This window comes from Mirounga leonina, unplaced genomic scaffold, assembly GCF_011800145.1.
Source record: "Mirounga leonina isolate KUSES-001 unplaced genomic scaffold, KU_Mleo_1.0 Mir_53, whole genome shotgun sequence".
NCBI classification, from domain to species: domain Eukaryota; kingdom Metazoa; phylum Chordata; class Mammalia; order Carnivora; family Phocidae; genus Mirounga; species Mirounga leonina.
Window position 1 is genome coordinate 30,045,416 of NW_023270807.1, and position 27,608 is coordinate 30,073,023.

At 37.4% G+C, this 27,608-nt stretch overlaps 1 protein-coding gene across 1 annotated transcript in view; it reads left to right on the forward strand.

Annotated features, from left to right (window-relative positions):
* The window catches only part of ADGRB3 (adhesion G protein-coupled receptor B3), a 706,366-nt gene that overhangs the window by 329,923 nt on the left and 348,835 nt on the right, over positions 1–27,608 (forward strand). The window contains exon 11 of the mRNA XM_034991475.1: positions 16,007–16,201. Coding sequence (XP_034847366.1) covers positions 16,007–16,201 — 195 coding nt within the window. The remainder of the gene's footprint in view (positions 1–16,006; positions 16,202–27,608) is intronic.

The window sequence follows — 27,608 nt, forward strand, 5'->3', positions numbered from 1 at the left end:
AACAAATACATAATTTATGCAGGAGGATTCTGGACTAAATCTCTCCACATCAAATTGTCTCCAGACAAGAATTGTCTTTCAAATTTGAACTCTGAGCCCTAGGACAATTCTAAGATGAACACAAGCTTTTCGTATCAGATATAGAGAAAATTAAGAACCATTAGTATAGTAAAACAAAGGCTATGCTTTTTTTACCATACGGGATGATATCTTTTTGCCAGAGACACCAGATAGATCTGTAAATAATTTAATACCATCATCTAATGAATGACTTTGGTCTTAAGAAAATGATAGTTACGAACTGAAGCAAAGATGTGTATTTAGATTATTGTTTTATGAAAAGAAGTTTCTTGTATAATTATCTTTTAATTGAAGCCACTTAGAGCTGTGAGAACCTTTAATTTACCTTACAGATGGACTGTAGGAGTTGATGCTGAAAATAATATATAAATATATGATGTTTAAAGTGTGTCATTTGCACTAAGTGACTACGATAAACCTTTTTTTAGGATTCACACAATAGAGACAACTGTGGCTGGCAGTAGGAGGCATAGAGTGAAAAGAATGAGGTTATTTCAAAAACACACCTACTCTTTAAACCATGACCCCCACCATATCTGTCTATATAAAGAACAAGGAGGCTTAATCCAGAACTATAAAAAGCAACTATTTTTAGACTTCAATTTTTTTTTTTCCTTTCACTGTCAATAATTGTCAACAGTATTAAATGTGAATGACACAGAAACTTCTAAGACTTGCCCTTTGGAGCAGAGATGCTCACAGAGTGCTGCAATGTGAGCAGACTGAATTACTGATAATTACAATTTTTAAAGGAAATACTAAAATTATAAACCTGAAGTACTTCAGCGACTAAATTAAAAGAATTAGAAAATACAGCCCCAGGGAAATAGAATCCTTGGTATAGCCATGGGGGATTTTTCCCTCCACTTTAATAAACTACTTACAAAGTCTCTTATAGGGGTACCTGGGTGGCTCAGTCCATTAAGCATCTGCCTTCAGCTCAGGTCATGATCTCAGGGTCCTGGGATCGAGCCCCAAGTTGGGCTCCCTGCTCAGTGGGGAGCCTGCTTCTCCCTCTCCCCACTGCTCGTGCTCTCTCTCTCTCTCAAATAAATAAAATCTTTTAAAAAAGTCTTTTCTAGATATCGGTAAATGGCTTTAGGAACATTTACACATTACATTCCAAAGTAATGACTATTACTCAAATAATTGGCAGTACCTCAACAGCATAGCAAGTTGCTTCGAGTCTCTTCCTTCTCATATTCTTTTTTTGTATGAAAAAAGATTTAGTGTTTCCTTGAAACAAACATGATTGAGAATGATTTTTAAATATTTAAGCATTTTGACAGTTTCTAGCAAAGTTAAGCATGTAGTGGTTAAGAGCAGGAACTCTGGAATCCACTACTTGAGTTTAAATCTTGGTACAATTCAAGCGTTAAACAATCCTGGGGAATGCAGTACACCATGCTAAGTTGATACTCTTATCTATAAAATGTGAATAATTGTGGCACCTCCAACAGTTGTTTTAAAACTCAAATGAGGTAACTCATGTAAAACATTTTGTCCCATGCTTGCCATATAATATGCTCTCAATAAGTACTTTATCATTTTTGTAATTGTTGTTATTCTGTTTTAAAAAGTAGCAGTTATATAAATATAACTGTAGATGTTTAAAATTTCTGAAATCATTCGCCTATTTATATTAATTGGATATCTTTTAAAAGGCAATTGTGTCAGGAAATGTAGAAGTTCCCCATTATTATGTATTTCCTTGTTTTGAATCATCATGGACTGCTATGTTTTTATCTTGTCAACTAGTGAGGTTGATAGTTACAGAAGGGAAAATCCTTCTGTAGTTTCAGTTTAATTTAGCAAGCCCTTTGAGCAGATACCTTTGTGCACAATGAGCTAGAAATTACAGGGGACACATAGATGAATAAGAAACTGCAAGCCCTTTAGGAGTTTATGGTCTAGTACAATAGATAAGAGCACAAACACTATAATAATGTAAGATAGAGCAAGATTACTTCTATGAGGTTTGAAAGCAGAGATCATACCATGATTGCAGTTATGTGAAAAGAATTCAGGAAAGAGAAAGGAAAGATAACAATTTAACAAATGGATTTGGAGGGAACATTTAAAGTTTCAGAGGAGCCTAAGTCAGGGAGCAAAGGCAGTATCCATGGACTTTCTTTGGGAAATGGTGAGTAGTTCAGTCTTGTTGGTGTTAGGAATCTGCAGCAATAGTTGAACAGTGCGGCAGACCAAGCTACACTTCACAGATCATACTGACTTTTTGTATAAACTACAACAAGAATATATTTTCAAATACTGCATTGCAGCTGGGTTCAAAAGAAAGATAGGGAGATCTTTAGATACCAGAAATTTAGAGGGAAAAAAAAAAAAAGGCTAACTCAAGCTGTAGGGGAGAGTTGATGATTCAGCAACCTATGAGAGTTTCAAATTATATGTGAGTCCTAGGTGCTGGATGCTGAGATTATAAAGCTCTCTTGGAGATACTGACAAGACTCCCTCCCAACAAGCAGTGATGATATACCTAGCCCCCTGCAGTGAGTTGGCACTATTTTGACTGTTCTGGCCTTATGCACTAGAAAAACTGTAAGTCTAGGATGTGTCTAAGAAATATGTAGTTTATACCACGTTTTGGAAGTAAGAGGAAACAGATGACTTTTCAAAAACTGAAACTCCTAGTCTGAGCCATAAACAGAAGGAATTAATATGAAAATTAGCATAAGATGATCCAGCATCATTGACTTGCCTCAGCGCCCCACCCTAAGAGAAACACACTCAAAACTAGTTTGTCACAACTCTTTCACAAACCAGCAGCTTGGCCTCCCAAACAATAAATGCATCTCACTGAATATGAGTTGACAATAATGACAAATATCATTAGGGAGAATCAGCAGATCAGGATTATTAGCAATGCAAGAAATAAAAATAATAGAAAATATGAAAGAAATGATAACATTTGTTTAAACTAATTTAAGAAATTAAAAAAGAACAGAAAGAACAGTTAAAGAATGGAAGAATATGAAAAAGATTAAATAGAACCTCTATAAATGGAAAATGTCATTAAAATTAATGAAAAGACCAAATAGCCAATTAGATACAATTGAAGTAAGAATTAGTAATCTGGAATTTAGGCCTAGAAAAAGATCACTCAGAAGCCAGAACAGATCAAGAAATGAAAAATAAGAAAGAGAACTTAGAAAATGAAGAATAGAATGAGAAGTTTAGTATGTATTTAATAGAAATGTATATAATAGAAATGTATTCCAAAAAGAGACCACAAAGAATTGTGGGAGAGGCAGCATTCTGAGTTAGTATATAAGAATTTTTTTATAAAGTTAAAGACTGATAAGATACTGAGATTGAAAAATTACCAACTGAATAAAAGCAAATCCAAATAAATGTAATCTGCATTATATTAAAGACAAAAAGAAAAAAAATTTGAAGCTACAACAACAACAAAAAAGAGGTGGGGTGGTGATTTACAAAAGATCAGCTATTTAAATAAGAGACTTTGCACTTGCAACAAATAGGGCACTAAAATCATATTATGAAAATGCTATGGGGGAGATAAAAGCATGCTTATCTAAAAGATCAATTGAAAGTGAGTATAACTCTAAAAAAAAAAGTAAGACTAAGATTGAAAAAGTTAGCATTCACAGAACCCTACCAAAATAATCACTTACAGATTAGGAAAAAGGAAAGTACACTCTCAAGATAATTTAAGAAGCCATTGTTAAGAAGCAATTGTGAATAGACTGGTTAAAAAGTATTACTAGTTTAGCTGTGAATTGTGTAAGACTGTTGAATCACAGACCTGTAACTCTGAAACAAATAATACATTATGTGTTAAAAAATAAAAAAAAAAGAAGATAGCAGGAAGGGAAAAATGAAGGGGGGGAAATCGGAGGGGGAGACGAACCATGAGAGACTATGGACTCCAGGAAACAAACTCAGGGTTCTAAGGGGAAGGGGGTAGGGGGATGGGTTAGCCTGGTGATGGGTATTAAAGAGGGCACATACTGAATGGAGCACTGGGTGTTATACGCAAACAATGAATCATGGAACACTACATCAAAAACTAATGATGTAATGTATGGTGATTAACATAACATAATAAAATTTTTAAAAATGTAAAATAAAAAAGTATTACTAGTTTAAAAAAATCAATAATAACAATAATAATAATAGTAAGCATTAATTTGAGGAATTCAAAATCAAAGTGGATTAAATTCCTAAGTAGCAATAAAGATGGAAGAGTAAGACTGAAATAATCACGAACTGAATAGAAATAATGGGCGAATAGGGTTGGGGTGTATACAATGAGATAAAGGGAGATAAAATATTAGAAATGTAGGTTAGGGTTATATTTGGATGGCTTTGTAAATCAAACAATGGAGAGTACATCTGACTTAATATAAAAATGGATGGAATTTTTGGGCAGTTATTTTTGTTTGTTTTTTGAGCAGAGAAATGACATGTTCAGAGTTGAAAAAGTAGGATAGTTTAGCATGGGAAACTCAGTGATACCTGTTGGGAGACTATTGTAACAAGTGTGATGAGGTACTGAAAACCTGGACCAGCATGCATCTCTTGCCTATAGGTAAAAAGCATAGATGTGAGAAACAGTACATAGCTAGTATTCAGAGGACTTAGAAATTGAAGATGGGAAATAAGAAGGGCTAACAGTCACTGAGTATCTATTTTATTCTCATCTTTGTATTAATCCTTCATAACAACCATATAATGACATTTGTTTCTTTTCATAGACAAATCAGATAGTCCTAGGGAAATGACAATTTGTCCAGTGACCTATGTAGTAAATAGTAGAACCACAATTTAATTCCAGGTTTTGTGACTCCAGCTGTTCTTTAAGCTTAATATACTAGTAAGATTCCCAGAGACAATGCTTAGTAGGTAATTGTTGAGTTTAATTTGCAACATAAAGAATTGTGGGTTTCAAATCAGATTTCATACTTCTGATTTTGAAAAGAAGCAGAAAGAAGACAGTAGTTGAAAGGAAAGGAGCAGTATTTAAATAAGATATACTATGTCAGGCTGTATTTTTGTGAGAGGAAAAGACTGAGGAGGATTAGATGGGATTCAAGATCATAGAGATAACCATAGCATTCAATAATAAAATCGTAGAGATAAAAACAAGAGAGGTGGAATGCAAGTAAAGGACAATTTGAAGTAGAGAACAGGTAAGGTGAGCAAGCCCAATCTGAACTCTACTTCTTCATCCAGAAAAGAGAAAAAACAGTCCAGGAGTTAAACATGGATTGGTCATTCTTGAAATAGATAGCAAAAGGCTAGGCTTCAGGTACTGAGAGAAACTTCCACAGTCCACTTGTGTTGTGGAAGGAAGATCAAGAACCTGGAATTGTTTTTCAACTAAATATGTTCTGGATGGCAATCTGTCTCAACTGGACACTCTTTATAAATGCTGCCAACAGTCCACACTCATGTGTGCAAATATTACAAGATATTTGTTCTGGGTATTTTTCACAGACAGTGCCAGGAAGGATACTAATTAGTGTCAATTGTGAGAGCTGGTAGTGTGATGGGGCACCTGTCTGCAAAGGGCTGGACTGAGAACAACTCATTTCACAGAAGCCTGCTAAGCAGCTGTCAGATGGCAATGATGTTCATTTACTACCAACTTGGGCCGCATTTGATGCTGACCCAGGCATGAAAGACTGCCTTTCCTAGCTCTTCTTAGTTAAGCCATCCACTGCCTTCTATACTATTTTTATTGCAGATAGAATACGTGTCTAAATGTTTTATTCCTCAAGATTTAAGTCCGTGTCATGTTTTTGTTTGAGGGGAAGGACGCGTTAGATCTGTGCAAGTAAAATCCCTCACAGACAGAGGTAGGGGTTGCCAAAATAATAGAGCTGATCTGAAGTAGTTAGATGATGTTTACCTTGGCAACTGTTGCTTAACATTCTATTCCTAATGAAGAACATTCAAATCCTCTGCAGCTCTGAGTATCACAGCTGTGGTTTGCACTGCCAGCACAGAACTGAAGACTGAGTTTTATGACATCTTTTTTTTAGGTAAACCCCATTAATTTCATTTCTCTTTGCAGCTTTCCTTACACGGTGTCTACTGTATGGGACACTTTTCAGGCCAGAAGCTGTCCTGTCTCTTTAAGTCAGAAAGTTTATTTATTTCATGCTGTTCAATACCAATGTTTTCAATGTTTTCTGTGTTGATAAACAAGCTAGGACAGCTTCCAAGTGTGCCTAACTTAATCCTATGATCTAACATAAACCTAGAAGGACATTGACATATTCGTTCATTCATTTAATTCATGTATTCAATATACTGAGAACTAGGTGCAGGGAATATAACAGTAAAAAAAAAAAAGACGTCTTTCTTCACAAGGCTTATATTCTAATGAAAGAGGCAGGAAAACATATAAGCCAAGAGACAGATACACAATGGTTGGTAAGGGTGAGCACAATGAAGAAGGGTAAACTGATTGAGAATGACAAGGATACCATTTTATGTAGGGAGTCAGGTAAGACCTCTCTGAGGAAATGACAAAAAACAAACAAACAAAAACATGTGGATCTCTGTGGGAAGACTCTTCCAGACCAAAGGAAAAGCAAGTTCAAGGGCCCTGAGATGGGCATGTACTTAATGTTGTACAATGAATGAGGGGAAAAGTGTTGAAAGTCTCCAGGAAATAGATCACGTAGGGCTTGTATGCGGTAGCTTGTGCTTACTCTCTTAGGCTTGCGTGGGTTCATTTGAAGTTAAAAAAAAAAGAAAAAGAAAAAAGATTAAAAAGAAATTTTAACCCTATAGACATATTTTTCAAATCTTACAGGAGACATGGTAAACTGAGTCTCTGATGGGTTCAATGACATAAATAATAAGTTGAAACATTTAAATAAAAATCTAGGCAGCTCTGGCTCCACAGCCCTTTCCACTGTATTACATCACAAAGGTATAGTTAGGACATCATAACTGAATGCACTGTAACAAACTTTCACTGTACTATATTCTAAGGCTGTGAATAAGGCACAGAACCTGCCCTCAAGATTCAGAAAGACAAATAAGCAAACATAATTCATTGTGATAGCGTGATGTATGTGTAAGATAAGAGAGCACAGGGAATGAACCCATTAACTCTGTTTAGATATTTAGGAGAACCAGGAATAAATCTGAGTGGTGTATAAACATGGGCTAACGTAAGGGAGGAGGGTGAAATATCCAGTGCAAAAACATGAAGTTATGGAACACATGACCTGAACAGAAAATTGCAATAGTTATCAATAGCAGGACTGGAGTTCAACTTGGTAGTACATTATCTTCTTGGCAAACCAGCTGCCTTTTACTCTGAGGGTCAGTGTCCTTTCTGATTGGCCAGTGCTATGTCTGTATCATGGTTAAGTATGTTAATGTCAATCCACAGCAAGGTCCATTGAGATTTTAGAGATATGCAAGGGCTAGATCATTAGGCTATCCAATCCTTGGGGCTTTAGTCAATGGTCAGTGGCTGCCATTGAGGGGAGACGGGAAGAGTAATGAAAGAAGAAAATAGGGAGAAATAAAATGTCTAAATGTGTTATTTTTTTAGCATAACAATGGAAATAGAGCATGTCTCTGAAGATATTTATTTTATCAAAATATTTTTAGACTTGGGGCACCTGGGTGGCTCAGTCGGTTAAGCAGCTGCCTTCGGCTCAGGTCATGATCCAGGGTCCTGGGATCGAGCCCTGCATCAGGCTCCCTGCTCAGTGGAGAGCCTGCTTCTCCCTTTCCCTCTGCCTACTGCTCTGCCTACTTGTGCTCTCTATCTCTGTCAAATAAATAAATTTAAAAATATATATAGTTTTAGACAGTTTTAGAGGTTAAAGAAAAGTATCATCTGAAGTGTCGAGATAATTTGTAACATTTTTTTTTTAAATTCCTAACTTTTGGATTAGTTCAGATTGATTGCATACTTTAAGGGATTTGTCAGCACATTTCTTAATGGGAAATTGATAATTACAGTTATTATACACTAACCTTCCTATTTCAATAATTTCTGGTGGGTTAGTTGTTCGTTATTTCATACCCTTTTGAAAATTTAATTTTATCAGAAACTTAGCAGTAGGATGATAAAGATTGACCTTTTAGTATACAAGTAAAAATATAATGGATCATTGCTATCACTTTACCTTTCTTACCTTGCTGTTATACCACATTGTAAAATGCTGTTTTTCCCTTGAACTGTGAGATAAGGAAATATGAAAATTGGTGGCATATTTCTCTGGCCATCAAACTAATATAAGCTTTGCATCTTAATTGTTCATTATGCTGCTAAAGATCTCGCTGACAGGTTTTTTGGTTGTTTTGTTTTATTGTTATTGTTTGTTTATTTTTTAAATAAAGCTAATGTAATCTAGCTTCCAACCATGTCATAGTACATCTCTAAAATTTAGAGATATTTTCTTAAGCTAAAATGTTTTCATGAAAACTTTTTTTTCTGTTATATAAAGATGTGTTTGTTTTAAAAGGGAAGGCAAAAATTACTAAGCTCAGCTTATTAAGTAAAAATGGATATTTTTTTGTTTTAATTCCAGTATAGTTAATGTACAGTGTTATGTTACTTTCAGGTGCACAATATAGTGATTCAACAATTCTATGCATTGCTCAGTGCTCATCATGATGAGTGTACTCTCAATATCCTTCACCTATTTCAGCCATCCCCTACCTATCTCCCATCTGATAACCATCAATTTTTTCTCTATAGCTAAGAGTTTGTTTTTCAGTTTGTCTCTTTTCTGATTTATTTATTTTGTTCCTTAAATTCCATGTACAAGTAAAATCATATAGTATTTGTCTATTTCTGACTGCCTTATTTCATTTAGCATTATACTCTCTAGATCCATCCATGTTGTTGCTAATGGCAAGTAATATTCCATTGTATAAACATACCACATCTTTATCCATTCATCTATCAATGGACACTTGGGATGCTTCCATAATTTGGCTATTGAAAATAATGTTGCAAAAACATAAAGATGAATATATCCTTTTGAATTAGTGTTTTCATATTCTTTGGGTAAATACCCAGTAGTGCAATTACTGAATCATAGGGTATTCTACTTTATTTTATTACTTTTTAAGATTTATTATTATTATTATTTTTGAGAGAGAGAGAGCACAAGTGGGAGGGGAACAGGGAGAAAGAAATAAAATCTCAAGCAGACTCCATGCTGAGCGTGGAGCCCAACACAGGGCTCAATCTCAGGACCCTGAGATCAGGACCTGAGCTGAAACCAAGAGTCAGACGCTTAACCAACTCAGCCAGCCAGGCACCCAGGGTATTTCTATTTTAAATTTTTTGAGAAAACTCCAAACTGTTTTCCACAGTGGCTGCCCTGTTTGCATTGCCATTGCCACCAACAGTGCATCTGTGCCCCTTTCTCCACATCCTCGCCAACATTTGTTGTTTCTTGTGTTTTTGATTTTAGCCATTCTGACAGATGTGAGGTGATATCTCATTGTGGTTTTGATTTGCATTTCCCTGATGATGAGTGATGTTGGCATCTTTTCTGTCTACTGGCCATCTTTATGTCTTTAATACCTGTTCATGTCTTCAGCCCATTTTTAATTGGATTATTTGTTTTTTTGCTGTTAAGTTGTGTAAATTCTTTATATAGTTTGGGTACTAACCCTTTATCAGATATGTCATTTGCAAATATCTTCTCCCATTCACTAGGTTGTATTTTATTTTTGTTGATTTGTTTCCTATGCTGTGTAGAAGCTTTTTATTTTGGTATAGTCCCAATAATTTATTTTTGCTTTTGTCTCCCTTGTTTCAAGAGACATATCTAGAGAAAAGCTGCTACAACTGACGTCAGAGAAATTACTGCCTTTGTCTTTTCTAGGATCTTATGGTTTCAGGTCTCACATTTAGGTCTTTCATCCATTTTTACTTTATTTTTGTGTTTGATGTAAGAAAATACCCAGTTTCATTCTTTTGCATGTAGTTGCCCAATTTCCCCAACACCATTTGTTGACGAAGCTGTCTTTTCCTCAGTGCATATTCTTGCCTCCTTTGTCGAAGAATAATTAACCATATAATCATGGGTTTATTTCTGGGCTCTCTATTCAGTTCCATTGATCTATGTGTCTGTTTTTGTGCCAGTACCAAACTGTTTTGATTACTATAGCTTTCTAATATATCTTGAAATCTGGAATTGTGATACCTCTAGTTTTGTTCTTCTTTTTCAAGATTGCTTTGGCTTTCTTATGTGGTTCCATATAAATTTTAGGATTGTTCATTCTAGTCTCTGAAAAAAATGCTGTCGGTATATTGATAGGGGTTGCATTAAATCTGTAGATTGCTTTGGATAGTATGGGTATTTTAACAATATTTGTTCTTCCAATCCATGACCATGGGATATCTTTCCATTTATGTCATCATTAATCTCTTTCATCAGCATTTTATGGTTTTCAGAGTACATGTCTTTCACCTCCTTGGTTCAGTTTATTTCTAGATATTTTGTTATTTTGGGTGCAATTATAAATAGGATTGTTTTCTTAATTTCTCTTTCTACTACTACATTATTAGTGTATAGAAATTCAGGGGATTTCCCATGACCTCACTGAATTAATTTATCAGTTTTAGTAGCTTTTTGGTGAAGTCTTTAGGGTCTTCTATTCACAATGTCATGTCATCTACAAATAGTGAAAGTTTTACTTCTTTCTTACCAATTTGGATGCCTTTTTTTTTTTTCTTTTGTGTTGTCTGATTGCTGTGGCTAAGACTTCCAGTATTATGTTGAATAAAAGTAGTGAGAGTGGACATCCTTGTTTTGTTCCTGACCTTAGAGGAAAATCTCTCAATTTTTCACTATTGAATGTGATGTTAGCTGTGGGTTTTTCAAATATGGCCTTTTATTATGTTGAGGTATGTTCCCTTCAACCTGTGTTGTTGAGGGTTTTTTATTATGACTGAATGTTATACTTTGTCAAATGCTTTTTCTGCATCCATTGAAATGATCGTGTGGTTTTTATCCTTTCTCTTTTGATGTGATGTATCCTGTTGATTGATTTGTGAATATTGAATCATGCATGCATCTCTGGAATAAATCCCACTTGATTATTTTCAGTGTATTGTTGGATTTGGTTAGCTAATGTTTTGTTGAAGATTTTTGCATCTATGTTCATCAGAGATATTGGCCTGTACTTCTCTTTTTTTGTAGCGTCTTTATTTGGTTTTGGTATCAGACTAATCCTGGCCTCATAGAGTGAATTTGGAAGTTTTCCTTCCTTTTCCATTTTTTAGAATAGTTTGAGAAGAATAGGTATTAACTCTTCCTTAAATGCTTGGTAGCATTCACCTGTGAAGTCATCTGGTCCTGGACTTTTGTTCATTGGGAGGTGTTTTTTGTTTGTTTGTTTGTTTGTTTTCTTTTTCAATTTCATTGTTGGTAATTGGTCTGTTCAAATTTTCTGTTTCTTTCTGATTCAGTTTTGGGAGTTTATATTATTCTATTAATTTATCTATTTCTTCTAGCTTGTCTGGTTTTTGACATATAGTTTTTATAATATTCTTTTATAATCCTTTGTATTTCTATGGTGTCATTTTTTTATTTCTCCTCTTTCATTTCTGTTTTTGTTCATTTAAGTCCTCTCCTTCCTCCTGCCTTTTTTTTGTGAGTCTGGCTAAAAGTTTATCAGTTTTGTTGATCTTTTCAAGAACCAGCTCCTGGTTTCATTGATCTGTTCTATTGGTTTTTTTTGTTTGTTTGTTTGTTTGTTTTTTAGTTTCTGTTTCATTGATTTCAGAACTTACCGGGTTCTGTTTGTTTTTCTTTTTCTAGTTCCCTTAGGTGTAAGATTAGGTTGTGTATTTGAGATTTGTCTTGCTTCTTGAGGTACACCTGTATTGCTCTAAACGTCCCTTTTACAACAGCTTTTGCTGTATCCCAAAGACTTTGGACCATTTTGTTTTCATTTTCATTTGTCTCCATCTATTTTTTATTTCCTCTTTGGTTTCTTGGTTGACCCATTCATTGTTGAGTAGCATGTTATTTAACCTCCATGTATTTGTGTTCTTTCCAGATTTTTTTTGTGGTTGATTTCTAGTTTCTAGTTTTATAGTGTTGCGGTCAGAAAAGATACATGGTATGACTTCAATTTCAATCTTTTTGAATTTGTTGAGATTTGTTTTGTGGTCTAATATGTGATCTCTTTTGGAGAATGTTTCATGTGTACTAGAAAAGAATGTGTATTCTGCTGTTTTAGGATGGAATTTTCTGAGTATATGTTAGAAAGATCAGGCTAATGTGTGATTCAAAGCCATTGTTTGCTTGTTGGTTTTCTGTTTGGATGATCTGCCCACTGATGTAAGAGGGTGTTAAAGTCCCCTACTTTTATTATATTACTATCAATTACTTCCTTTATGTGTTTTTAGCTGCTTTATGTATTTGGGTATTCCCATGATGAGTGCACAATATTTACAATTTGTTATATCTTCTTGTTGGATTGTTCCCTTTATAATTATATAGTGTTCTTCTTTGTCTCTTGTTACAGTCTTTGTTTTAAAGTCTATTTTGTCTGATATAAGTATTGCTACCTGGCTTTCTTTTCACTGCCATTCGCATGAAAAATGTTTTTCCATTCCTTCACATTCAATCTGCATGTGTGTTTAGGTGTGAAATGAGTCTCTTATCAGCAGCATATAGATGGGTCTTGCTTTTTTATCCATTCCATCACCCTGTGTCTTTTGATTGGAGTGTTTAGTCCATTTGCATTCAAAGTGATTATTGACAGATATGTACTTATTGCCCTTTTCTTACTTGTTTTATGGTTGTTGTTTTAGTTCTTCTCTGTTCCTTTCTTCTCTTGCTCTCTTGTTTTACACTTTGATGGCTTTCTTCAGTGATATACTTGGGTTCCTTTCTCTCTTTCTTTTTTTGTATATCTATTACTGGTTTTTAATTTGTGGTTACCATAAGGTTTGTATATAACATCTTCTGCATATATCAATCTCTATTAAGTGAACTGAAGTTAAATTAAGTGAACTTAAGTGAACCATTCTTTACTTCTCTCCCTTCCACATTTTAGGTAAATGATATCATCTTTACATCCTTTTATTTTGTGAATCCCTTGAATGGTTTTTATAGATATACTTGTTTTTACTGCTTTTCTTTTTCCTACTTTTCTTATTCTTGCTTATGGTCTTTCCTTTTCGCTCAGAGTCCCCTTTAACATTACTTGTAGAGCTGGTTTCATGGTCATAAATTCCTTTAGCTTTTGTTTGTCTGGGAAACTCTTTATCTCTTCTTCTATTCTGAATCATAGCTTTGCTGAATAGTGTATTCTTGGCTGCTGTTTTTTGTTTGTTTGTTTTGTTTTGTTTTTTTCTTTCAGCACTGATTATATCATTCCATTCCCTTCTGGCTGGCAAACATTCTGCTGAAAAGTCAGCTTATAGCCTTATGGTGTTTCCCTTGTATGTAACTTTTCTTTTCTCTTGCTACTTTTAAAATTCTCTCTTCAGGGGCGCCTGGGTGGCTCAGTTGGTTAAGCGACTGCCTTCAGCTCAGGTCATGATCTTGGAGTCCCTGGATGGAGTCCCGCATTGGGCTCCCTGCTTGTCAGGGAGTCTGCTTCTCCCTCTGACCCTCCCCCCTCTCATGTGCTTTCTCTCTCTCTCATTCTCTCTCTCTCAAAATGAATAAATGAATAAAATCTTTAAAAAAATAAATAAAAATTAAAAAAATAAAAAATAAAATTCTCTCTTCGTCACTTCTTTTTGCCCCTTTAATTACTGTGTCTTGGTGTGGACTTCCTTGAGTTGATTTTGTTGGGGACTCTCTGTGCCTCCTGGATCTAGATTTCTGTTTCCTTCCCCAGATATGGGAAGTTTTCAGCTATTATTTCTTCAAATAAATTTTCTGTTCCCTTTTTCTCTCCCTTTTTTTCCTCCTGGAATCCCTATAATGTGAACATTATTATGTTTGATGGTGTTGCTGAAATCCCTAAGCCTATTTTCATTTTTTATCAATTTTTTCTCTTTCCTCTTCAGCCTGATTGCTTTCCATTACTCTCTCCTGCAGGTCACTGATCCATTCTTCTGCTTCCTCTAGTCTACTATTTATTCCATCTTTTTATTTCATTTACTGAGTTCTTCATCAAGAATTGGTTCTTTTTTCTGTTTTCTATTTCTTTGTTATGTGTCTCACTAAGATTCGCCACTCTTTTCTCAAGTCTCAAGAGTATCTTTATGACCATTACTTTAAATTCTCTATAAGCATATTACTTATCTCCATTTCATTTAAGTCTCTTGCTTTGATTTTGTCCTGTTGCTTTTTGGGGGACATATTCCTCTGTCTCATTTTGTCTAACTCTCTGTGTCTGTTTCTGTGTGTTTAGAAAGTTAACGACTTCTCCTCTTGAAAGTAGTGGCCTTATGTAGAAGAGGTCCTATAGTGCCCTGCAGTGCAGGGTCTTCTGTTCACTAGAATCTGGAGCTTCATGGGCATCTCCTATGTGTTTTGCGTGTGCCCTGCTGTTGTGGCTGAACCACTTTTGCCTCAGTCCCATCATCTGCAATGGTTCTCTTACCTGTTGTGGGCAGGGTTTGGTCCTGTGTTGATAGTGGGCCAGGCTGGGGCCACCTTGGACTTAAGTTGATTCAGACCAAGCACTTGCCAGAGATGCAGCAGCACTGAGCTGCAGGAGAATGTGGGTGCGGGGCATGTGGTGCCAGCAAGTTTCATGCTGGTGGGAGGGAACCTGCAGCTGCTGGGGACCAACGCAGGCTGGGTTGGACAGGGTGCATCTACAGAAGTGTGCAGGTGGAATGCCTTGTGTCAGCAAGGTTTGTGTGGTTCTGCTATGGGAGGGGACCTGGAGTGAAGGCCTGGCTGGAGGAGAATGCATGGCTGTGGTGTGCTGTTAGCAAGTTGGGTAATGAGTATTGTCCTGGAGCTGTTTCCTGAAGGTGGGTGTATATTTAGGTGGGGCAGGGGAGGGAAATGGAGCCTTTCAGCTCCTTTGTTCCTGGAGAAGTCTTCCAGTTATCCCTACCCCTCCAGCACAAGCTCTGAGATTATTATACAAATTTTTCTCCCTCCCATGTATCCCAGGCATTTTTCAGACTGCTACTTCTACGCTGTATCTCCATGGGGCTGTTTGTTATCTCTTTAAGGGCAGGAACTCAGTTTCCTCTCACCCTCCTGGCTCTCCTGCTTATTTAAAGTTCCAGGTTTTAAGGCTGCTGATGGTAAGAACTCACAAAATTTGGCTCCTCTGGTTTTCAAAACCAAATATTATGGGGATTCATCTTCCCTGTGTGTGCTCCCTGGTGTGACAGTCTGTTTCTCCCTCCCTTCATTGACTGCAGCTCCCCCCACCCTCCCACCTGCCTCTCCACCCTTCCTATCCTCTTTAATGTGGCCTCTTCTCTACATTTAGCTGTGGAGAGTTTGTTCTGCCAGTCTTTGGGTCATTTTCTTGGCTGTTTACATTGATGTGGGTGTTAGCTAGTTGTATTCAAGTGACAAGGTGAGCTTAGGGTCCTCCTACTCCACCGTCTTTCCTGGAAGTTAGAAAAATGGATATTTTGATATGTTTATAATCTCCGGTCTCTGATCACATCTTGCTGAATCATCTCACTTGTTTATCACCTGCAAAAGTATTTTTTAAATTTTTACTTCAATTAAAAACCCAAATTAGTACAAACTTTTCCCAATGTGTTCAATTTTGTGTTTTGAGTACTAGAAAAGGTAAGTCTGTCATGCCTGCCAAAGTGTATACACTCATTAGTTTTTGCATACTGGATGTTTATCCATCTGAGTGTCAGATACACAAAATTTACAGTTTTGTAATGCTACTTTAGAGTTGACTCTGCAATTTTAAATAAATTTGTTTGATGAAAATATGTAGATTAATAGTAATGAAGATTCTGATGTTTGTTCTGTTCTTTTGACCATCACAGATCAAAGAACACCTTGCTAAGGGGCAACGAATGTTGGCAGGTGATGGAATGTCCCAGGTGACCAAGACACTGTTGGATTTAACTCAGAGGAAAAATTTCTATGCAGGTGATCTTCTGATGTCTGTGGAAATTCTCAGAAATGTGACAGACACGTTTAAAAGGGCAAGTTACATCCCTGCATCTGATGGTGTCCAGGTAAGAGAGATAATCCCCTGAATGAAAAGACTAGTTAAGATGCATTCGGGTTTTGGCCCTGAGAAGCCAGTGCTGCAGCCATTTGGAGGCATTCTGGCCTGGAGGGAAAGAGCACTTATTCCTCCAGGGGACATATTCAGGTTGTGCTTAGTGTGAGCTCTGGAAATGACCTCAATTCCCTTAGTCATTGTACACCTCAGTGTCCTCAACCATAAAATGCACATAACACACCTCAAGGAGATACTGAATGAGAATGTGTGTAAAGTGTTTTGAGCCCTCAGATAAAAGGCACTATAGCAAATTCAAGGTTGTATTATGGATATTTTATTCCCACATTTAATATCACCATCTTGCCATAAGAGACTATTAAAAGTACATTAAGCATAATGAAAGCACATTAACTATAACATGCAAAGAAGATATAGTTTAAGTTTTGTTGGGGTTTTGCTATCGGAAGGGGGAAGGCCATATTTAATTTTGTGGAACCATTGCCTGAAAATATTGGGCAAATAGAGAATTGTTCTGGATAGGAAAAAAAGAAATTCAATAACTCCTCACAGTATGTTTTTCTTGTCATGGAAGACTTCTAGAGCAACATTGTTTATTTCTATACCAAAGTTTAAGTACTCACCCAATTTCAGTATTGCCTTTGCCATTAAAGCAAAGCTTGTTGCATGGCAAACAAAGCACATTTAATGCAACTCCTGCTTGCATTTCAGATTACCTCCTTTTGTGCTGTAGGCTAAAATGTACTCCTGCCAAGAATGCTGAGTTGATTTCTGCACTTCCAGCATAATGCTCTTCCTGTATCTCCCCATAAAGTTCATTAAAATAAGGTTTTGGCAAAATTCCCAGATCAGGTAGTTTTCTTTCAGCCTACTCTTCATTTGGGAGTTTTATTTACATTTCACTTGGAGAATGCAGAGAGGTTTTGTTTTGTTTTGTTTTGTTTTGCTTTGTTTTGTTTTAATCAGCTATTGAGGGAAAGAGGAAAAGAAGACTTTAAAATCATGGAATCATTCATAAATAATATTGATGCCCTGATTTGTATAGAGGTACATATGTTACTTAAATTATATGTATATACTGCTGAAAGTAACTGAAATGAGAATTATTGGTGCTGCATTTTATATTATATCACCAGTGTCCAAGAATACAGTTTTAATTGTAAAAATATGTGGGATGGAAGATTACTGTCATTTAAGCATTTCAAGAATTCTTTTTTACAAAGAATGAAACGGTTTTCCAGTTTTAAAAACTTGATAAAGTAAGCCAAGCCGATATTTTCCCCGTAGTTCTGAAATACTTCTGTCCATTAGAATTTACATTAAAAAATAACATCATAAGTCCCTGATGCAAAATACAAGTTGTAATTTCAAAAAAACCTTAGATACTTATGTTCACAGTTGAAACATCAGGTAGAATGATGAACTACATAATCTCTAGGACCTCCTTCAACCCTCAAGAGTGTAGAGCTTTAAGATTTTTAGATGCTGAAACTGAAGAAATTAAGATTACCAGGTTATATTGGGAACATATTTTGATTGAGTTACTCATTAGAGTACATTGACTCAATGAACAATTCGTTTAACCAAAGGCTTAGTCATGAGGACATTAGCTGGTTTGGCTTAAACAGAGCAGTTTGGCTGATTATTTTGTTGTCATTTTGACATAGTCAGAAATTTCCATCCCACTCTCTTATTAATCCTCCACACTACACAAAATTCTCAGCATGTTGGTGTCCTAGTCATCCCCTCACAAGTAAGAGCGATTTTTTTCTATTTCATTGTCTTTACTGGTATCTTTTCAGGCCCCTGGAATGCCCTCCTCTTTTGGAATTCCTTCTTCCATCTCTGTCTGTCAAAATCTTTAGCCTGGACCTAGGAAGACTTTCTGAATGCCAGGCCAGCAAGCCCCAAACTCCATCTAAAAATGATCTTTCTCTTTTCTGAAATCCCAGATAACTTTGCACCTCTTTTATTCTACTTTCCACCACTTTATAGAAACATTTTATATATATTTATCATCTTTACTTGATTATAAACTCTGGTTTGTAACCTTACTCAACATTGCCTGTACCTCACTTAAAATTCATTCCTCTATTTCTAAGGGCTCTGGGCATTTCTGATTGGCTAGCACGTCAGGATTAATATGGCGATAAACTAAGCTTATCTTGAATTGCAAATTTTCTTGCATAATGTACTTCCCTTTGTAGAACTCTAGGGGTCCTTAGGCTGGAATTATAATGTTATCTTGACTTTTCCTTCTTTTCCTTTTTTATAGGCTATGCCTACACAGTATCTTTTCTATCCATTCTTTCCTCTCTTTTCCCACTGCTGTTATCCTAATTTAGCCTTTAATTGCCTCAGCCTACATTATTTCCATGGCCTCTTTCCTTTAATCCTCCCTCAGATCTTTACCTAAATCTCTTTCATCTTGTACATCATGGTCCTATTACTTATCTTAGGACAGCTCTGATTATGTCACTTCTTAGATCAGAAACCTTCACTGGAGCTCCAAGCCCCCTGAATGACAGCCCAAAGTCTTTATGTTGTCTTCTAGTACACTCCACAGTATGTAGGTTACCTACCTTTACAGCCAAATGCATGTTAGTCCTCCTCTTCACAGACTTGTGTCAAATGAATTACTTACTGCTTCTTTTTTTTTTTAATTAATTTATTTCTTTTAGAGTAAGGGGAGGGGCAGAGGGAGAGAATCTTTCAAGCAGATTCTCTGCTGAGCACAGAGCCCGACATGGGGCTTGATCCCACAACCCATGAGATCATGGCCTGAGCCAAAACAAAGAATTAGACACTTAATCCACTGAACCACATAAGCACCCCACCACTTCCTGCTTCTTGAATACACTGTATGTTCTTAGCACTTGGTCTTTTCCTCCTCTGTGCTCTTATACTGGCTTGGTCCCTCCCAGTCTTCAAAGGTAATTTCTTGGTACCCTGGGCCTCTGAATGCTAATAGCACTTTCTCTCCTGCATCTCTTTATATCTTGTATTATTATCACTCATTAGTAAATCTTGAAAAAGAAGACATTTTCCTGATCCATCTTTGCATCCCAGCCAACCTCCAGGACACCCTCGTTCTCAAACAAGATTTAACATAGAATCTTAACAACAAAATTAATAATTACATAGGTACCACTAAGATTTTTTCATTCTTTTTTTTAAAACTGGGAAGTGAACGAAGAAAGATTAAGCAAAATGGTTTAAAAAGAATGCATTCTTTTCAATGTAGTTATGTGCAGTGCATTTTAGTTAAAATGCCTACTAATGCTGGATTCACTAAAAGACTGATTTGATGCACTGATGAAAGTGAGCTATACAACCTATTAAAGTTGGGGAGAAAATAAAGTGTAGTTGTGTGTCTTGGAATGATAAAGCATAGTAATAGTTTTATTTTTGGAAACTGTAGAAAAGATATTCCAAAAGTCTTTTCCCTTCTGATGCATCCTTTTCCAAACCCTGGGGCTTTGTCATATCTCTATAAGTTTCTTTCTATTAGTTCTCTATGTAGTTTATCCTTCCTGTTTCCAATCTGATGCAAGTTCCTTCCAGATCCAGCTCAAAAATCCCTTCTACTCAAAAGTCTTCTCATCAAATCCCAAGCAGATTTCAAATTTTTCCTAATTGTCTGGCCTTTTGAAACCTTGTAAATATCTCTACTTCTAGCATATTTCTTACCTAGCATTGTAACATCTCTCATAATATTCCAATTATTTGTTTCTAGGTCTGTTTTTAGCAATTAATTTTAAACTTGTTGAGAGATGATTATGTCTTGAAGCATAGTAGACACTCCAATATTTGTTGAAGTAATTAATAAATGAATATGAATAACATAGTAATTTGGGGGAAATTTACATTGTTCACACACACACAAACACACACATAAAACTCTGAACATCCAATCTAGAGAGAGAAAGGGAAAGAGGAAAATGCATCCATTTACCTTTTTTTCACCCCTGGGAAAATTTATAGTGAGACTCATTCTATCAATAGAAGATTGAATTTGCACACACACACTAAAACTTTAAGACTTGACAGAATTAAATCAGACACATGCAAGTTGAAATTCCATCTTGTCTAATAACTGTCGTGGTGTCTTCAAACACATTACTTAATATTTCTATATCTTATTTCTTCATATCTAAATAAATAAAGAAGACATAGTAGTATGGTCTATTCTCATTATTCATGGTAGTTATATTATGTAAAGTTGCAGCAAACACTAAATGAATGAATACTGAACCATTTATTCCTAGGGAAAATACAGGATGAGGTTCCTTTGAGAATCTGTTCATACCATTTTCATGAACCAATTAATATATGACCTTGTTTTATGTGTGTTACTGTTAAAAGACATTGTTTTTAAGATATATGGTTAATCATTAACATTGAACTCATGGCCAAGACACTATAACTCATGCCAGAAAAAGTTTTCCTAATACATATGTTTTCTCTCTAAGGCACATGACAGTCTTTTTGAGTTAAAGAATACTAGATAGTCCTTTAGCACTGTGCTGTGGGACATTTTAAACAGTGAAATCACCAATAAAAAGAACACACAATAAAAGGAAAAAACCAAACAAAAAACAACCTGGGCATTAAAATGGCCATGAAAAGGAACTTGTTTACAGTATATGAACTGAAACAAAAAGAGCATTGCCGTGTTTGGCCTCAGCTGGGTACATGTGCATTGGGTGATTCAGATGTTTTCCATTCTGCACATGTCCATGAATGACCAATGTGCCAATGCACATATGTACTTTGGTATCTCTCCTACAAAGAGAGGAAGGTCAGATGTTCCTCAGGGCACCATCTAGGGAAGTATGGGCACTTTTTTTTTTTTTTAATCACTTATTACAGAGAAGGGTAGAGAATGTGTCAAGGAAAGTAGGAGTCCGAAAAGAAGCATTAGTCCTTAAGGTCAACATTGCAAGGCCATTTTAAAGATAGAGAGCAAGTGGATGTAGAGAATGGCTTACATCAATAACCAGGATTTCTAGCTCAGTGGGAACCAAGTTGTGAACAGGACCACAACTCTCAGCTGGCAATCACCCCAAGTCATAAACGGCTCCTATTTTCAATGCTTAGCAGCCTGGGAGGATTTCCTATGGTTTCTCTGTGGCAGAGAGAGCCTTGTACAACAAAAGCTCTTTCTAGGTAGTATTTAAACCTCACCCTTATTATAAAGGTGAAAATAAGAAATTTAGCGCCAAATGATTTCCTTAAATGGATGAGATATTAAGCAATAAATCTTGCTTTCCAAATCAACATGATTAAATCCTACCAAGAACAAACTTTAGAAGATGGCTGCTGGCTGAGGTAAACTCACAATCTGCACAGGAGAGTGCAAAGTATGTGCAACAATCAGGTAGGAAGAGGAAGGGAGGCTAAGAATATGTGTAGTACTGCCTATAGACTGGTAAATGCCATGTATGTGTAAATAAATAAAATAAACCCAATTTTAAATTGGGTTTAAAAAAATACAATAAAACATCTGATAGTTTTGTCCCTTTCAGAATTATTCATTATTTCCTTTGGAGTCAAGAAAATACTGAGATTTGCACTAGCAAAATATACAGGTAGTTTTCTATTGTGATTCCACTTATTATCGAAGGTTTTCCTTTTATTTATTTTTAAAGATGATTTATTTTAGAGAAAGAGTATATGAGCAGGGGGAGGGGCAGAGGGAAAGAGAATCTCAAGCCGACTCCCCACTGAGTGCAGAGCCCAACTCGGGGATCGATCTCATGACCCTGAGATCAGGACCTGGGCTGAAATCAAGAGTGGGATGCTTAAAAGACTGAGCCACCCAGCGCCCCTCGAAGATTTTTCTTTTAAAAAATTGTTGGGGAATGCATTGGTTTGCTAGAGCTGCCACAACAAATACCGCAGAGTGGGTGGCTTAAGCAATAGAACTTGATTTTCTCATAGTCCTGGAGATGGAAGTCCAAGATCAAGAGGTCGGCAGGTTTGGTTTCTCCCAAGGCCTCTCTCCTTAGCTTGCATCTGGCTGCCTTCTCACTGTGTCCTCACAGAGCTTTTTTATCTGTGCGTGCATGCTCCTCATATCTCTGTGTATCCTGATTTCCTCCTCTTACAAGGACTCTCATCAGATTGCCTTAGGCTCCACCCTAACAGCCTCATTATAACTTAATTAACTCTTGAAATGTTCTGTCTCCAAATATAGACACATTCTGAGGTACTTTGGGCGGGGCGGGGGGGGCGGCGGGAAGGGCTTCAACATTCAGATCTGGAGTGGACACAATCAGCCCATGATGGGGAATCTTGAAGGACTGTGAGAATTGCCTTTTAGCAAAGAGGCATGTGCCAGGCATCTTACACCAGGACAGGACCTACTACGGCCGCTGCCTTAATGTTGCCAGGGGTAAACTTGGGATGTGTGCATGCTTCTTGCACCTGCTGGCCCTTTGATGTATCAGCCAGGCCTGCCCAAACTTTGGGAATAGATGGTTATAGCATTCCTTGCTTAAGAAGCAGCCCCTGTCTGGATTTGAGGATGATTGTGCCACACTGAGTTCTGTTTGTATAATTTGGCCTGCTCTGCCAGGCTACCTCTGGTTAATAATCCTTAGCATATTTAATCATATTAGTATAACTAACTTTTTCACCTTTCCCTTTTAAACAAGGACCCTCGAATAGTGCCAGTCTCATGCCTGAAGGCACTGAATGTCAGATGGCTTCCTTTTTTTCACTTGGCCTCCCCCATCCACTGTACCTCAAAGCACACCCTCTCTGCTGCCTCCTGCTGGAGCCCTTGGTCCTGAACTTAGCCTGAAGAGACTGGTGGCATTGAGTAAAAAATCGCCCATCCAAGCTATTCAGAAACTCCACAGGTCAAACTGTCTTACATCATGGCAGAGCAATGAGATTAGTGTGAAAGACAGCCAGTGTTCCCGGAATGATGTTCTGATGTCATTCTCAAAATGAGTCAGAGTCTCTGTGAGATTTGTGATTGAAAGAAAAAAAAAAAAACAAAGATATCCTTTAAGATTCTGGCTTTCTTTCTTTCTTTCTTTTTTCTTTTTTTTGCTCTAACCCAGTGAACAGTAGGGGCTATTTGCTTCAGTAATATGCTCTTCTATTCCTCCAGATCTGGCAGATCACAGTGGTCAAGCTGGGGTAGTCCAGCTCTGCTGGCAGGAGGAGCCTTCTGACCACAGCTTGGCAGGTCAGGTCGTCCAACCTGCTGTGGATCCCACTACTGACCTATTGACCTTGACACCCTAATCCTTTTGGCCCGGAGCTCATCCCCTGGTTTTCCAGTGGCTCAGTTTCTTGTCTCATATTCCCTATATATCTTGGTCACAGAACCTGCCAGGGGGCAGCCTGGATTATAGTTTCCTGCCTTCCTGAACCTTGATAGTTTCTCTTTGTCAATGGCTAGTTGATGTGCTGCTTGGGTAGATATTCTAGATAAAAGATTTAAACCACAGTGTCATGACTCTTTGTCCTAATTAGTTATGAGTTATTTTGTCTATTCACCTGTTATAAAAAAAAAATAAGTTCAAGTACTCTTTAGGGATGGTTAGTTTTTTAAAAAGTACGTTAGGAAAAACCCAAAATTATTTGCATAATAAAGTTTCTCAATTTCACTTATGTATGTTTTTTGGAATAGGAGACTAAGAAGTAGAGTCAGCCAGGTCAGAGGAAGTTGGACATATGTTATCCATGTCTTTGTCTATAATCTGGGTGTATTCATGGTTTTGTATCTCCCACATGCAAGTGTCATTGGCCAAGTGCATAGAGGCTGAAAAAATACATGAGATGTACCGAACTACGCCTTGAACCCTCTCTGGATTTTTACCCTTGTTAAATGCTTAGTCTGTCTCCTCTAGATTAATCTCCCCAGTGGAGTATCTTCTATCTGAATTTATTTTATTCTATCACCTTTAAATCCTGCTTCTCGTCCTACCTTCTTATCTCCCATCTCTCTTACTTATTCCTCTTCCTATCTAGTCTGTCACCAGTGCTTTAACCTTGACTTCATCCCATTCAACTCTATTCCTAGTTATCTTTTTGTTTTTCCCCCAAAGGCTCCAGTTTTCAACTAGAACTAATGAGTCACAAGTATTTACCTTTTAAGCTTCCAACTTGTAGTTAAAACAGCCCGATGGGCCTCTTCTCTTAGATATATTATAGACTCTTCATACTCAAACTGAACAAAATGAAACTATCTTCTTTTGCAACACTGCTATTTCTTCTTTGGTATTTAGCATGGCTGACTGCGTCATCATTCTAAACTGCCTGAACTGGGAGCCAAAGACTAATCTTTGATGCTGTACTCTCCCTCCTGTGCAGTCTGTCACCATGTCATATTGTTTCCCTAAACCAAGCTAGCATTGTCTCCGGCCTCAATAAGCAAGACAGACTCCTTTCTGACCTTGTTTTCCCTGTCACTCCTCTGCACTTTGTCTTCCACTCAGCAGCCAAAGGCAGATCTTTTATCTCTAATGAAAGTCATGTCATAGAACTACAGCCTGGGATCAAGGCCCCACTTTTTCTGACCTCTATCATTTACATCCTGTGTTCATAGTCTCCCTCCTCTCCCACATCCCTCCCCCTGTTTTAAGACCACGCCAGCTATACCAGCTTTCTCTCTGTTTTTTAAAACTTGTCCAGGGGTGCCTAGGTGGTTCGGTCGTTAAGCGTCTGCCTTCGGCTCAGGCAGGGTCCTGGATCGAGCCCCACATCAGGCTCCCTGCTCTGCGGGAAGCCTGCTTCTTCTTCTCCCACTCCCCCTGCTTGTGTTCCCTCTCTGGCTGTCTCTCTCTCTGTCAAATAAATAAAATCTTTAAAAAAAAAAACTTGTCCATACTGTCCCCTCTACCCTAGGAAGTTGTAATTTCTCTTCCCATTTTTCCTGGCGCTCTCTTCCTCAGGTCTTCCCACGGCTGCCTCCTTCTTACCACTCTGTTCTATGCTCAAATGTCACCTCATTGGAAAAGTGTTTCCTGCTGAACATTCAACCCAAAGCAGTCTCGCATAAGCATGCACACACCCCTCCCCAACCCAGTCACTCTCTATTCCCATAAACTGTGTTATTTTTGTATCACCCCCTGAAATCATCTTATTTACTTATTTATTGCTTTCCAGTACCCATAACAGTGTAAGCTCCATGAGAGTAGGAACCCTCATGTGCCTTGTTCACTATGGTATTCGCAGCACTTACAACACTGCCAGGCATTTAGTAGGTGTTCAGTAAATAAATAAGTAGATACATTCATGCTTCTCAAATATTTTCCATGTCCTCCCTCCCCTTTCCATTCTCAAATCCACTGTTGTCCTTTAGGTCTTTGTAATTGTTCTTTTGAGCTATTGAAATACTTACCTACTGATGTACCTTTCCCCAGTCTTCTTCCTTGCCAAAGCCTACTATGCTTTGCTGCCTGGGTTATATTTTATAACTTTCTTTATGCTGTTCTTTTGCTGAACAAAGCAGCATTTCTATGACCATATGCATTCTGCCAGGGGTGGGATAGTGGTAGTTGTAGGGCTGGGAGGCTTTGCTGTGTTTGCCAAAGAGTAAACTGTATTTTTGGAAGAGCAGGCCTTTTCATTGGTTGTTGCTGGATTTAAAACTGAGGACCAGGGTCAACTATCCACAGCTGCTTCCCATCCATTAATTAGGCCCTACAACTTCTCAAAAGTATGTGTCTGTGCTTAGGATTTTCAGGCTTAGCTCACTGTGCCCTGCTTGATCTCACAGCAGATCATTCCCAATCCAATTGATAGGGAGATAGGAGAACTTTATTCTGTACCATTTTTCCACCCTGATTAATAAAGTCCGTCTCATTGCCTTGGAAGGTAATACAAAAACATTTCTTACACTCTCTGTTTGCCTAGTTGAATGTATATTTTAGTAATTTGTGTTTTTTGTATATGCTCTTTGCACTTTAAGAAAAAAAAAATTGAACCCTGAATGTATCACTTTGATCAAGGAATTGTGTGTGCTCCCTGGCCTTCATGTACAGCGCAGAGTCACTGACCCACTATCAGTAAAACATGCTTTGTGAAATGTTTTCTTAGAAATGGAGATGCATTTGCACAAATTGCTTCCCATTCTCTTGGTGTCTCTTGTTAGTGGTGGCATGCATTTGTATGAAAGCTGGCAGGGGTTAGGATGCAGACTGTGGTCGTGGACCTCAGCACAGCTAACTGGCATGGACAGGGATGAAATCTGCAACTTTTGCCTCATTAGCAGCATGTCCCCTACTGAGTTAACCAGCCATAGGCAATTGGAGAACTCTGAAGGTTAATTCTTTCTGCCCATAGGTAGAGTTACAGCTCAATGGACTAAGCCCTTAAAATGTTATCACTCCAACCAAGAAATTTTAAGTGGAAAAAATGGCTGGCAGTACAAAAAGGTTAAACGAATTGAAAACAGGTCTAAAACAGACTTGCAGTTTTTTGAAGAGTCACATAAAATATTCTGTAACTTTTACAGAGGTTATGGCTTGAAACATGTTCCAACCATGTGATTACCAGGAACTATTAAAATAAATAGCACAAATAGGGCAATTAAATATAGATACTCACAGCTTCAAAGCACAAGAGAAGAAGAAGTGAAGCAGCTTTGTTTTTCTTCTAAAAACATGCAGGTGACTTTATTTGGAATTTGAATAAAGACCTTCTTTGAAAAGCTGGCTAGGGAGGAAGGCTGATGAGGCTAAAAAATTGCGATTATTTCCCCCTCGAGGGGGTCTTGTCCTGAGCTGATGTATCAGTATGAGGCAGTGCTCCTGCTAAATTACATACAAACCAAGCAGAAGAGATGGGCTCTGAGGACACAACGGAGGGACCGCTGTCCATGTAGCTTAAGATAAATGTCGTGGCTTCACTTTGCACTTCTTAGGTCACCTGTGACCCCAAGTCACTATTCGTTTTCAACAGGCATCTGATCTTCTTCTCCTGGCTCCTGAGTTTTGAAGACACAGTGTAGTGTGGGAGGACAAGAAGGTCTGTCTCTGGTCAAGATCCCTCGTAGGTGAAATGGGTACTAATGCAGATGAACTGAACTGAGTCTCTGCCTATGTATGAGTGCCCAAACCCGCCTGTCTGCATGGAAAGGGAAAACCAAAGACTCACTGGGAGTGCTGCTAGGCTAAAGTCAAGCCAGTAGGTCTTCAGCAGTTAGGCCACAAGGGTGATGACGAGGATTTGGCCCTTGAATAGGAACGTGCTACTGTGTCTATTCATTCTTCCATTTTGGCTTGCTGGCAAAAGGCAGAATAAAGAATAATTATTTGAAATAGCTAGGATTTATTGAGCACTTAGCCATGTGCTCTATGCCAGGTACTTGGAAAATCCCATGTCATCTTTGCAAGAGGTAGTTGTAAAAATTAAAAACAGCCGGGAAGCGCAGACCC